At 43.1% G+C, this 14,243-nt stretch overlaps 1 protein-coding gene across 4 annotated transcripts in view; it reads right to left on the bottom strand.

The window, feature by feature from the left end:
* Window positions 1-14,243, bottom strand: part of msrb3 (methionine sulfoxide reductase B3) — a 117,710-nt gene that overhangs the window by 62,116 nt on the left and 41,351 nt on the right. For all 4 annotated transcript variants that reach the window (XM_078416645.1, XM_078416644.1, XM_078416646.1 and 1 more), the window contains 2 exons: window positions 11,052-11,160; window positions 8,771-8,848 (listed from right to left, as the gene is read on the bottom strand). In XM_078416645.1, the coding sequence (XP_078272771.1) occupies window positions 8,771-8,848; window positions 11,052-11,160 (187 nt within the window). The remainder of the gene's footprint in view (window positions 1-8,770; window positions 8,849-11,051; window positions 11,161-14,243) is intronic.

The raw sequence follows: 14,243 nt of genomic DNA, 5'->3' as shown, positions 1-14,243 counted from the left end.
ACTCTGTGTGCCTGTGACCCTGTGTGCCTGTGACTCTGTGTGTCTGTGACTCTGTGACTCTGTGTGTCTGTGACTCTGTGACTCTGTGTGCCTGTGACCCTGTGTGCCTGTGACCCTGTGTGCCTGTGACCCTGTGTGCCTGTGACCCTGTGTGCCTGTGACTCTGTGACTCTGTGAGCCTGTGACTCTGTGTGCCTGTGACCCTGTGTGCCTGTGACCCTGTGTGCCTGTGACCCTGTGTGCCTGTGACCCTGTGCGCCTGTGACTCTGTGCGCCTGTGACTCTGTGCGCCTGTGACTCTGTGCACCTGTGACTCTGTGTGCCTGTGACCCTGTGTGCCTGTGACCCTGTGTGCCTGTGACTCTGTGCGCCTGTGACCCTGTGCGCCTGTGACTCTGTGTGCCTGTGACCCTGTGTGCCTGTGACCCTGTGTGCCTGTGACCCTGTGTGCCTGTGACTCTGTGTGCCTGTGACTCTGTGCGCCTGTGACTATGTCTTGTTCCACATTGCCACAGGGACCCGAATGGTGAAGAAGTGTGCCTGCAAGAGATCTATATTTTGTGCAATAGAAACAGAAACATGGGTGCAGGGGTGGGCCATTCGGCCCTTCAAGCCAGCACTGCCGTTCAATATGATCAAGGGTGATCATCCAAAATCAGTACCCCGATCCTGCTTTCTCAGCATATCCCTTGATTGAGTTAGCCCCAAGAGCTGTACCTAACTCTCACTTGAACACATCCGGTGAATTGGCCTCCACTGCCTTCTGTGGCAGAGAATTCCACAGATTCACAACTCTCTGGGTGAAAAAAGTTTTTCCTCATCTCAGTCCAAAATGGCCTACCCCTAATCCTTGAACCGTGACTCCTGGTTCTGGACTCCCCCAACATCAGGAATATTTTTCCTGCAGTAAGCCTGTCCAATCCCTTAAGAATATTATATGTTTCTATAAGATCCCCTCTCATTCTTCTAAATTCCAGTGAATATAAGCCCAGTCGATCCATTCTTTCTTCATATGTCAGTCCCGCCATCCCAGGAATTAACCTGGTGAACCTACGCTGTTCTTCCTCAAGAGCAAGAATTATCTTCCTCAAATTAGGAGACCAAGACTGCACACAATACTCCAGGGGTGGTCTCACCTGGGCCCTGTACAACTGCAGAAGGACCTCCTTGCTCCTAAACTGAAATCCTCTCGCTATGAAGGCCAACATGCCATTTGTTTTCCTCACTGCCTGCTGTATCTGCATGCTTACTTTCAGTGACTGACGTACAAGCACACCTAGGTCTCTTTGCACCTCCCCTTTTCCTAATCTGACACCATTCAGATAATAATCTGCCTTCTTGATCTTGCCACCAAAGTGGATAACCTCACATTTATCCACATCATACTGCATCTGTCATGCATCTGCCCGCTCACCCAACCTATCGAAGTCACCCTGCAGCCTCATAGCATCCTCCTCGCAGCTCACACTGCCACACAGCTATGTCATCTGCAAACATGGAGATGGGGCCATGGAGATCCCCAACACCTACAATAAGATAGACACAAAGTGCTGGTGTAACTCAGCGGGTCAGGCAGCATCTCTGGAGAAAAGGAATAGGTGATGTTTGGTCTGATGAAGGCTCTCGACCCGAAACGTCTCCTATTCCTTTTCCCCAGAGATGCTGTCTGACCCGCTGAGATAACCCAGCACTTTGTGTCTATCTTCGGTGTGAACCAGCATCTGCAGTTCCTCCCTACACCGAGAGTCTGGCACTCCCAGCAGGAGGTTGGCAGAGATGTCTTTGTAGAGGAACAAGGGAAATCTGCCAATGCCTAGACTTTTGCGGAGCTTGCCATTGCAGACAAATGCCTTTGCCTGGTCCTGAGGGCTGAACGATAGATAGATGGAGTTTTCTCTCCTTGAGTTTGGATGCCCTCACTAATGTAGTAGCCAGCAGCAAACTGAGATATGGTAAAGATCAGCAGCAGCAGCCTGCAATAAGCCAAGCGTAGAGAGTGTCGTGACCTGTACATTGCCCTCTGCAGACAAGAGTAGTTTAGGCACACATATCCCAGCAAAGAAAGCAGCCCCAGCACTGATCCGTTAAACAGCAGTGATTGAAGGGGATGATATAGTTTTGTTGCTCTATACAATAACTCTACTTTCCCAAACCAACACAATGTAAAACTCAATGCAGACAATATTCTGTATTGCAATACTGTTGAGCCGATTTGGAGAGAATTTAACACTGGGGAAAAAAAGCAGAGTGAAATTTCTCAATGGGCACCTAAACACCCGAAAATCATGCAATCTGCTGTTCCAAGACAAGGCTTAACTGCACGGCATAATTCATCTCTAAAGATGAGTGAATAACCTTCTATGCTAATCTATATTAGTGATATTGATTAAAGAATAAGTATCAGATGGAGCACAGGGGCATCGCCACTTTACATGGTCACAATTCCTTTCATAGTATTATTAACAAACTGTTATAGTTCCCTGGTAGCAACTATGCCCACATTATCTACTAATCCCTACTGCACATTCTCATTTGTGTTTTCCACCTATAGACAATGTTCAGACTAACACAAGTGATAGACAATAGGTGCAGGAGTAGGCCATTCAGCCCTTGGAGCCAGTGCCGCCATTCAATGTGATCATGGCTGATCATCCACAATTAGTACCCCATTCCTGCCCTCTCCCCATACCCCCTGACTTCGCTATCATTAAGAGCTCTTTCTAGCTCTCTCTTGAAAGTATCCAGAGAATTGGCCTCCACTGCCTTCTGAGGCAGAGAATTCCACAGATTTACAACTCTCTGAGTGAAAACGTTTTTCCTCATCTTCGTTCTAAATGGCCTACTCCTTATTCTTAAACTGTGGCCCCTGGTTCTAGACTCCCTCAACATTGGGATCAGGTTTCCTGCCTCCAGCGTGTCCAATCCCTTAATAATCTTATATGTTTCAATAAGATCCCCTCTCATCCTTCTAAATTCCAGTGTATACAAGCCCAGTCGCTCCAGTCTTTCAACATTCGACAGTCCCGCCATTCTGGGAATTAACCTAGTGAATCTTGCCTATTTGTAGATAAATACAAATTTTATAAATTATAAAGAATGACTCCAGCATAGATCTCCAGCCACAACAGGTCCAGCAACCTGTCAACATGCATCGGTTGTTAATTTTCTGCTGCTGTCTGCTTCTTGGCAATCGTCAAAACAAGTATCTCTTTCATCTTCCTTTGCAAAATAAAACCGAGGTTAAATCCTCATTAAGTATTGCTGTAATTTCCCAGCCCTCAATTCTTAATGGGGTCCTCAACAATCTTTGACACTATTTCTACTGAGACAGATTGGCAAATTATTGTGCAATAAATCTTCATCAATTATGGCAAAAGTGTTTTTTGTCTGTGTGCAGGCTTTTCAAATCTCATTTCCTTCCCATTTACTATATTTAGAAGCTTGTCTTATCCCAAGTGACAAGATTTGAGATAAAGTGATTGGGAGTTTGTTTTGACTTGTGCTTAGATAGTTATAAGTGGGTAAATAGGTTTGTAATGGAAAGAATAACAGATAGCTAGCTAATGAGTTTGAAACATACTGAAAACACAGGACTAGACGCATGTGCTCTCCAATTGAAATGTGTGTGGATCCAAACCAAACAAACCCAGCAATATATATCTAAGATATTCTAAAAGTTATAACGCATAGGGATGACTCATCCTAAAATCATGATACAAGAAGTTCAGAAAGTAGAACATTTCATTCTAAAAACCAATGGAATCCCAGAGTGGTTAATCAGCATTTGGAATGAAAGGTAACAGCCACTGTGATTGATCTATCACTTCGGAGAATTGCAAGCCTAAGGTTTCTGTATTTAATTGAGTCCAATTCCTTTCCTCCTTGGGATATTAATAGTTGATCAGGAGGCATTTTAAGAAATTAGTTGTTCACAGGATGAGGTTGTCATTTACTGCACATCCCCCAATTACCCTCAAAAAACAGAGACGACTCAACCAGATTGGATGGGGAAGGGTGCCTTGCAGGAATCGTCTAGGTTAGACTAGGAGCAAATGGCAGATTGCTTTCCCTGAAAGACAGAAATGGACAAGACAGGTGTGTACAACCATCCAGTACTTTCGTGGTCACCATTCATAAGACTACCTATTCTCGAGATGTTTAATCGGATGCTGTGGGGAGATTCAAATTTGCACCTCTGGATTAATGGGACCAGTACTGTAACTTAACCACTGTTAATCTTTATGTAGGATCCCTTTAATCTTTATGTAGGAAAGAACTGCAGATGCTGGTTTAAATGGAAGGTAGACACAAAATGCTGGAGTAACTCAGCGGGACAGGCAGCATCTCTGGAGGGAAGGAATGGGTGATGTTTCGGGTCGAGACCCTGCTTCAAGAACCCGACCCAAAACGTCACCCATTCCTTCTCTCCAGAGATGCTGCCGCCTGTCCCGCTGAGTTACTCCAGCATTTTGTGTCTATCTTCCATTTAATCTTTGCATAACACAAGCACTTATCAGAGGTTTGGCTACGGAGGTCACTTAACTGTACTGGTGGCCTTGAGGAATAATGACGTGATGCAAAATAAAATATTTATCAACACAAAAATCTGATGGAAGATAACATATGGCATCGCAGAGTGAAATTTAAATATTTGGGCAGTTATTCCTACAATTTCAGATAATAATCTATGCCTTCGTATCACTGAAAATATATCATACGTTAGATTCTGGTTGGCAACATCATTTCAGAATGAAGCTTGCTGCACTTTTTATTTTTATAATGAAAAACTGCAAAACAATCATAGTAACTTAACTGGGGTTTCGGCAAATCATTAATTACATGAAAATTGTAAAGTTAGCATTTTTGTTAACTTAATTACACCATACCAAGGTGTCCCTGTTTAATCAACTATATCTTTTGGCACATCACAAAATTGATATCATTAAACTCAGGTGTGCGTGTTTGTGTCTGTGTGTGTCTGTCTCGCCCGATTCCACAAAGGAAAATCCATGCCATCCCTCAACCAACTTTAAGTTTGTTGTGGTGCCTCAGATCCAGTCAGTACAGTGGGTTTTTAATCATACATAAAGGCATCAGGACTGCTGCTAATGTATGGTGCATCGATCCACTGGATCCAATATCAAGACTTTCATATGAAGAAAGACTGGATAGACTAGGCTTGTACTCGCTGGAATTTAGAAGACTGAGGGGGGATCTTATAGAAACATATAAAATTCTTAAGGGGTTGGAGAGGCTAGATGCGGGAAGATTATTCCCGATGTTGGGGGAGTCCAGAACCAGGGGTCACAGCTTAAGGATAAGGGGGAAGTCTTTTAGGACCGAGATGAGAAAACATTTCTTCACACAGAGAGTGGTGAGTCTGTGGAATTCTCTGCCACAGAAGGTAGTTGAGGCCAGTTCATTGGCTATATTTAAGAGGGAGTTAGATGGGGCCCTTTTTGCTAAAGGGATCAGGGGGTATGGAGAGAAGGCAGGTACAGGTTACTGAGCTGGAGGATCAGCCATGATCATATTGAATGGCGGTGCAGGCTCGAAGGGCCGAATGGCCTACTCCTGCACCTATTTTCTATGTTTCTATGTTTCAATCGATATACACCAGCTAAAAACGTAAATGAATGGAATCTTTAGTTTTGATATAGAGTATTCCAGACAAGGTGTAGTGTAAATCATACCACACGTGTGAGTGGAAAGATTTATGGATCTCCAGGGACACTTGGCACATTTCCCCCCCCCACCCGCCAAAAAAAATAGGGGCATTCATGATCCCAAAGATGACTTTCAAATGGAAGCATACATGAAGATCGTGCAGAAGAAGTGGCTAATTCATTGCTAGTACTATGCAAACATAATGGAAAGGTCATGTCAAAAGTCAGGTATATCAAATCCAAACCAGAAACATTACTCACACATAAGCATATTATTTAATTGAGCAAAATACAAAATGCTGCAGTAACTCAGCAGGTCAGGCAGCAACTGTAGAGGGAATGGATAGGCAATGTTTCGGGTCAGGACCCTCTTTCAGTCTGGTGAATCAGACCAATCAGTCTGAAGAAGGTCCTGATCAGAAACATCACCAATCTATTCCTTCCACAGATGCTGCCTGACTCGCTGAGTTACTCCAGCACTTTATGCCTCGCTCATGATTTCAGCATCTGCGGTTCCTTGCATCTCCATATTATTTGATTGATAAATGTTCTCAGCAAATTTGGTGAATACAGAGTGCAGCTAAAATCTAAAGGCCAAGAGCTTTAAAATGAAAAGATTCTATTTATTACTAAATCAAGATAACTTTCAATAGCAATTAGATACTTGCTGCTGAACCCTTAATGTTTGAAAGGGGAAACAGCGATAATCCAGACAGTGTTATTCTCAGCCTATAACATTCCTTTCAACTGCTCCATGCATTTGAGAAGCAGATGGAGATACACGAGGTTAAAACTGCATCCTTCGCCAGCTTCTGTTTAGCGTTAAAATTTCTTAATATATGATTTTGTTAACTTGCAGTATCATCGCAACAGGTCCACAGCAGAAGCCATCTCCCTGGCCCAAAACTCATCTCTGTAAACATCTACACAACAATGATTCCTACATTAGACTCCTATTTGCGTAAGAAGGAACTGCAGATGCTGGTTTAAACCGAAGATAGACACAAAAAGTTGGAGTAACTCAGCAGGACAGGCAGCATCTCTGGAGAGAAGGAATGGTTGACGTTTTGGGTCGAGACCCTTCTTCAGACTGGTTAGGGATAAGGGAAATGAGAGATACAGATGGTGATGTGGAGAGATAAAGAACAATGAATGAAAGATATGCAAAAAAGTTACGATGATAAAGGAAACTGGCCATTGTTAGCTGTTTGTAGGGTTGAAAATGAGAAGCTAGTGTGACTTGGGTGGGGGAGGGATAGAGAGGGAGGGAATGCCAGGGCTACCTGAAGTGAGAGAAATCAATATGCATACCACTGGGCTGTAATCTGCCCAAGCGAAATATGAGATGCTGTTCCTCCAATTTGCATTTAGCCGCACTCTGACAATGGAGGAGACCGAGGACAGAAAGGTCTGTGTAGGAATGGGAAGGAGAATGAAAGTGTCCAACAACCGGGAGATCCAGGTTGGCTCACGTGGGCTGAGCGAAGGTGTTCCGCGAGGCGATCGCCCAGTTAGACTCCTATTTATTGGCTATAGCTCTGCCTTCAATACCATAATCCCATCTAATCTCATCTCCAAACTGCTGGACCTAGGAATCAGCACCTCCCTCTGCCACTGGATCCTTGACTTTCTGACCCACAGACCACAATCAATGAGGACAGATAGCAACATCTCTCCAAAACAATGCTCACCATGGTGCCTCAAAAGTATGTGTTCTCATACCCCTTACACACTCATGACTGTACGGTCAAATTCATGTCTAACTCCATCTGCAAGTTTGCAGATGATAACACCTGTGGTGGGCTGAATCACAAACAATGAGAAGCTAAGAGTACAGGAAGGAGACAGAGGACTTAGCAACATGGTGTCAGAACAATAACCTCTCTTTCAATGTCAACAAGATTATGGAGCCGATTGTCGACTTTAGGAAGCATGGTGGAGTACTTGCCCCTATCGGCATTGATGGGACCGAAGTGGAAATGGTAGGAGAGTTTCAAGTCCCCTGCATTAAAATAACCAAGGATCTGTTTTGAACCAACCATGCGACAGCCAAGAAGATAAACCAATGCCTGTACTTCGTGAGGAGACATGACATTCCGAATGTCTCCAATCACTTTTACAATCATCTGTAGACAAACCATAGAAAGCATACTATTGGGTTACATCACATCTTGGTTTTGTAACAGCTCTGCCCAAGGCTGCAAGAAATTGCAGATAGTTGTTTATGTAGCCCAATCCATCACACAGACCGGACTTGCCACCATTACCTCCATGCACACCTCACTCTCGACATAATCAAAGACTTATCCCACCCCAGTCACTCCTTTTTCGCATAGCTCCCATCTGGCTTGAAAGCATGCACCACCAGACTCAGGAACAGCTTCCTCCCCCGTTATCAAGCTTCTGAATGGTCCTTCCATAGACTAGGATACTGTCCAATTCACCCCATCCCAATTGTGGGCATTGGACTTTGTGGAACTGATGCACTACTATACTGAGAACTAGATTTCCCCCTTTGCTCTATCTGTTACACTTGTGTTTGACTTGAATGTATTTATGTATGCGTGTTATGTTTATGTATATGTATTTGTGTGTTTGTCTCCCAAGTTTCTCTCATGCACCACAATTACAGCCATCATCCTGAATGTGGGGTCAGAGTAACATAAGAGCACAATCATTGCACAACCTTTCAATGTAATCTGTAGGAAGGAACTGCAAATGTTGGTTTACACCGAGGATAGACACAAAATGCTGGAATACTGTAACTCAGCGAAACGTCACCCATTCCTTGTCTCCAGAGATGCTGCCTGACCCGGAGTCACTCCAGCATTTTGTGCCTGACCACGTTCCCCAGAGATGCTGCCTGACCCACTGAGTCACTCCAGCATTTTGTGCCTGACCACGTTCCCCAGAGATGCTGCCTGACCCACTGAGTCACTCCAGCATTTTGTGCCTGACCACGTTCCCCAGAGATGCTGCCTGACCCACTGAGTCACTCCAACATGTTGTGCCTATCCTTCAACATAATTGTTGGTTTCATCACATGGTACAAATTTTTAATAATCAATTTGCCTAATAATGGCAACAATTTTTTTTGTACTTACGTAAATAGGGGAGTCCCACAAACAACACAATTGTAGGTCCCTTTGTCTTTGTATAAAGTGTACTCTCCTGCAAATGGACTAAAGGTAAAATATAGTGAATAGAGGGAATTAATAAAAATGTTATTTTATTACAATTAAGTTATTATTACAATACTTTTTTACACTACAATACAATAATAATAATAAAATTATTACAATACTTGAAAAAGCTATACGTTGTTTCTTTCTCCACACCTCTCCCACTAGTTTCCATTTTACAAATGATTTTAAAAATACCTAGAAGTCCTTGCATTTGTACAGAATCATTCTGCCAGTTTGCTGCGTAGCAAAATGTCATTTGGCCGAGAACCCGAGAGTAAATGCTAAGGTCCAGTGCCAATGCACTTCTGGAGTTACTGTGTCAATGACTCACTTTTAGGAAATTCAAATCATATATTGTGACAGGAAGAAAATATAGCCCATTAACTGGGACCCCATGCATTGTAAAGAGTTCTTTGAATAGGAACAAGCAGTTACATCACCAATACATTTGGATTTGATGTTCCTAAAGGCATGTGCCAGGGTATACTGTATAAACCTGACAAAATGGTTATCCTTGGCATGTCAGCTCTGCAGTAAAAATCAGCTGAGAGGCTCAATTTACTCTCCAAATACTGACTTGGAAGAGAGGAAGGTTTGTAAAAAAAAAAACATTTGAGGGCTCGGTTCCAGGGACTAAAGACATGCGAGGGCAGTTATTGAACATTTTTGACATTCCAACCGCAAATGAACCAATACTTTCTCCACATGTGCTTTAAAAAAAAAAAAAGTCTTAATTACACAACCTTCTTTTGGCAGCCCAGCTTCTGAACACACAATGACCACCTTCAAACTGCTCATTGGCAGTGGTCCACTCCCCCAGTGTTTAGTTTATTCTAGTATCTAGAGAGACTTCCAAGACGCTGTCAAACTACTACTTTGTTGCTTCGTGTACAAGAGGTTTAACAACAATGCGGAGGACATTCTCAAAATAGAAAAGACTTGGAAACGTGATTCTAAAAGTTGATTCGCTCTCTACTTTGCGCTTAAACCATCTAATTAAAAAGGGGGAATAAATGGATAATGGTGAACACATCAACTAGGTGCAAATATTCAGTTGCACTACAAAACGTGCAGATCGAACAAGGGCCACGACCCAAAACCATGTTCTCCAGAGAAGCTGCATAACCTGCTGGGCTACTCTAGCACTTACTCATTTTTTTGTAACCCCAGCATCTGCAGTTCTGTAAGTTCATAAATTGTAGGAGCAGAATTAGGCCATTCGGCCTATCAGGTCTACTACACTATTCAATCATGGCTGATCTACCTTTCCCCATTCTCCTGCCTTCTACCCATAACCCTTGACACCTGACTAATCAAGAACCTATCAATCTCGACCTTAAAAATATCCATTGACGTTCTCCACAGCCTTCCGTGACAATGAATTCCACAGATTCACCACCCTCTGACTAAAGAAATTCCTCCTCAACTCCTTTCTAAAGGTGCGTCCTTTTATTCTGAGGCCATGGCTTCTGATGCAAGACTCTCCCACTAGTGGGAGCATCCTCTCCACATCCAACCTATCCAGGCGTATATAGATGGAATATTAGTTGTAGTGTTGGGGAGGGTGTTGGTGGATAATGAAAAAAGATCTTGAAGTAATTAAGTGTTGATCCCAGAGACCCCATAGTTTAATTATGAAGTCAGGAAGAGCATATATTGGTTGCTGTATCTAGAGATTAGAGGTTTTAAGTGGACTACAGCTTTTAAGTGGACTATAGCGCACATGACACATGCCTACAAACATTGGATCTATTGATTAGATGCCAGATTTGTAGAGGGAGTAGAGAACGTAGCTTCACGATGAGAGGGGCAAAGTTTAAAGGAGATGGAGGGGGCATTTTTTAACACACAGATGGCAGTGAAAGTCTGGAACGCACTGCCAGGAGTGTTGGCAGAGACAGATACAATAGTGGCATTTAAGAGGCTTTTAGATTAGCACATTGCTATGCTGGGAATAGAGAGATATGGATCATGTGTATGCTGATGAGAGGAGTTTATTTTAGCATTATGTTTGGCACAGACATTGTGGGCCAAAGGGCCTTTTCCTGTGCTGCATTTTTCTAATATGGCATGTACCTTCAAGCTAATGTGAAATGGAAGTGGTCAGACCATATTGGTCCCTTCAGCGCCCATTAATCACTCAAAGTCCAGACGCTGCATTATTCAGGCGCTACATTTTTCTCACTCAGTTAAGTCATACCTCTCCGTCCCCTTTTCCTGAGTCACGCGGTACTGCTGGGCTGTCAGGCGTTTCCTCAACTCCTGCTGGGGGAAGGCCACCTTGCAGCTCTTTTTATCCCGACGCGAACCTGGAAAGGGAGGATGTGGGAGAAGAACCACTCCAGGTTAAAAGCTGAGTAATGACTTTGGCTAATGTCCACAGCACAGCGTCTGCACTCATTTTTCAATTGCCAAACTAGTCCCCAATGCAGTGCTAAGTTGAGCAGGAGAATACTGTTGGTTATTCTTCAATTACAAGTCAAGGCTGCAGCAAAAGAGCCAGGTGATTCCAGTGTTGTGACAACGTGTAGCAGCCAAAGCATTTGCCGTGTGTACATTGATCTTGCGCGAGAATATAACAACAGTGCAAAACAGTGAACTTCACATTAAAAGTAAAGAGTGGTGCTCGCTTGGTTGTAAGCAGACTATTTTAAATTCCTCGTGTCAAAATCACCAAAGCCTCTCTTGATCCCTGAAGAGACTGGTACAAAATAATACTGGTACAAAGTGTCACGGCGAGGTGAGGCCAAATGGATTAACGGTAATATTTCAGTTTTATCAATCCTTGTGGAAATTAAGGCACAAATGGGATAATGGCGTCACGTGACATCGTCTGTCAGCATCTTGCCAGATCTCACTGAGTGAGTTTGAACAAAGCATCACAGAATTGGACTTTCCTGGTCAAGCAAGCACAAGAGAGCATCCCACTGGATTGAAAGGTAAATGGATAAATGTATATTATTCAGCATGGATTGTAGAACTGCTCTTCCTCCATTTAGGAAACCAACCGAGCAACTTGGGAGCAGTGCGTAGGTTCTTTAGGTTTATACCCAGAACATTACCCAGTATTTATACCCAGAATATTTGAGGCCAAATGTATGTAAAAAGTGTGTGGAGGAGGTGGACCATTGCAATGAAACAACTTCTCACTATTAGTGTATGGAATCTTTTGGGAGATTTAGATAAAAACAATGCTTCCAACTTTACATACTCAATAACTCAGTCAAATTACAGGTCAATGAGGAAATGGTGCACCACACAGAATAATTCCAATGGCAGAATGATTGGGGGCATTTCTTAAAAAGTGCAGGCATATCATAATGCAAAACTGTTCAAAATATTAAAACATATTAACAAATATTTTCCTTGTAGTTTTATATGATTAGCTTGGATTGAATAGAGAGAGGTCATCCTATACCATAAATATGAAGTTTTAATTTACTTCCATTAAACTATTTGAATAAATCTTTGTAGCTGCTTAACACCAAAGCCAAAGATATCTGAGCTGCCTTTTTACATCATAATCTGGTATAAACCAAACTAACAACCGTGTAAGAAAATAACTGCAGATGCTGGTACAAATCGAAGGTATCACAAAATGTTGGAGTAACTCAGCAGGTCAGGCAGCATCTAGGAGAGGGAATGGGTGACGTTTCGGGTCGAGACCCTTCTTCAGACTGATGTCAGGGGGGCGGGACAAAGAAAGGATATAGGTGGAGACAGGAAGACAGTGGGAGAACTGGGAAGGGGAGGGGAAGAGAGGGACAGAGGAAGTATCTAAAGTTGGAGAAGTCAATGTTCATACCGCTGGGCTGTAGGCTGCCCAAGCGAAATAAGAGGTGCTGTTCCTCCAATTTGCGGTGGGCCTCACTATGGCACTGGAGGAGGCCCATGACAGAAAGGTCAGGCTGGGAGTGGGAGGGGGAGTTGAAGTGCTCAACCACCGGGAGATGAGGTTGGTTAAGGCGGACTGAGCGAAGGTGTTGAGCGAAACGATCGCCGAGCCTGCATTTGGTCACGCCGATGTAGAGAAGATCTGGAGAAACTAACAACAGTGGTCTTTATTTTTTCTCAATTTCTGTCAGCCACTTATACCAGAATTCTTATGATTTCAACAAAATCGAGCAGTAACGTACAAACAACATTTTAAGTAGGAAAGAAACAAATTTTTAAAGTGATATTGGTCATTCTAATTTTTAATAATTCTCCATGGGATTTCTTTGTTTTTCTATAATAACACAATCAATTGGCTCAAACAGATAAAATCTCAATTATAACCTGCTGCTGTCCTAATATTTTTTTCGTCCACTTAATCTATTTTGGATTTGCCGAGGTTACTGCCTGCTTCCCCCATTTCCACCAATATTTAATCTAGAAACAGGCCCTTCGGCCCACCGGGTCCGCGCCGCCCAGTGATCCCTGCACATTAACACTATCCTACACACACTAGGGACAAATTTTTTTTAACATTTGCCCAGCCAATTAACCTACATACCTGTACGTCTTTGGAGTGTGGGATGAAACCGAAGATCTCGGAGAAAACCCACGCAGGTCACGGGGAGAACGTACAAACTCCATACCGACGGCGCCCGTAGTCAGGATCGAACCTGAGTCTCCGGCGCTGCATTCACTGTAAGGCAGCAACTCTACCGCTGCGCCGCCGGTAGATTTCTATGCAGAAATGTCAACAAATCTCATCCAAGCAAAGCGTCAATCCCACACTCTTCTGTATTTGCTTCATTATATTCAACACCACAAGACTTTGAAATTCTAATGCCACCAAATTAAATCTACTATTTTTGCAATGAGGCAAAGGACATCTTCCAACTAGTATTTTCATTTGTACAGTGCCTTCAAAATGACAAAATGTCCCAAAAGATTCCACACACTAATAGTGAGAAGTTGTTTCATTCCCAATAATCCACACTTTTTAACATACATTTGGCCTCAAAAAATCTTTATTTTACCTGCAGCTCCAATTATTCTGGGAATATTTCTGACCCACTTCAAATAGTGCTTTTAAAGTGATTACTAAAGGGATAAGTTTAAAAATAATGTGGCCTGTGTCCGATTCCACAGTTCATGAAAGTCAATTGAAAATAACTGCAGATGCTGGTACAAATCGAAGGTTTTTATTCACAAAATGCTGGAGTAACTCAGCAGGTCAGGCAGCATCTCAGGAGAGAAGGAATGGGTGACGTTTCGGGTCGAGACCCTTCTTCAGACTGATGTCAGGGGGGCGGGACAAAGGAAGGATATAGGTGGAGACAGGAAGATAGAGGGAGAACTGGGAAGGGGGAGAGAGGGACAGAGGAACTAACTAAAGTTGGAGAAGTCAATATTCATACCGCTGGGCTGCAAGCTGCCCAAGCGAAATATGAGGTGCAGTTCC

Source organism: Rhinoraja longicauda, chromosome 20 (genome assembly GCF_053455715.1).
Source record: "Rhinoraja longicauda isolate Sanriku21f chromosome 20, sRhiLon1.1, whole genome shotgun sequence".
Classification (NCBI taxonomy): domain Eukaryota; kingdom Metazoa; phylum Chordata; class Chondrichthyes; order Rajiformes; family Arhynchobatidae; genus Rhinoraja; species Rhinoraja longicauda.
This window is presented reverse-complemented; position numbering and strand designations above follow the sequence as displayed.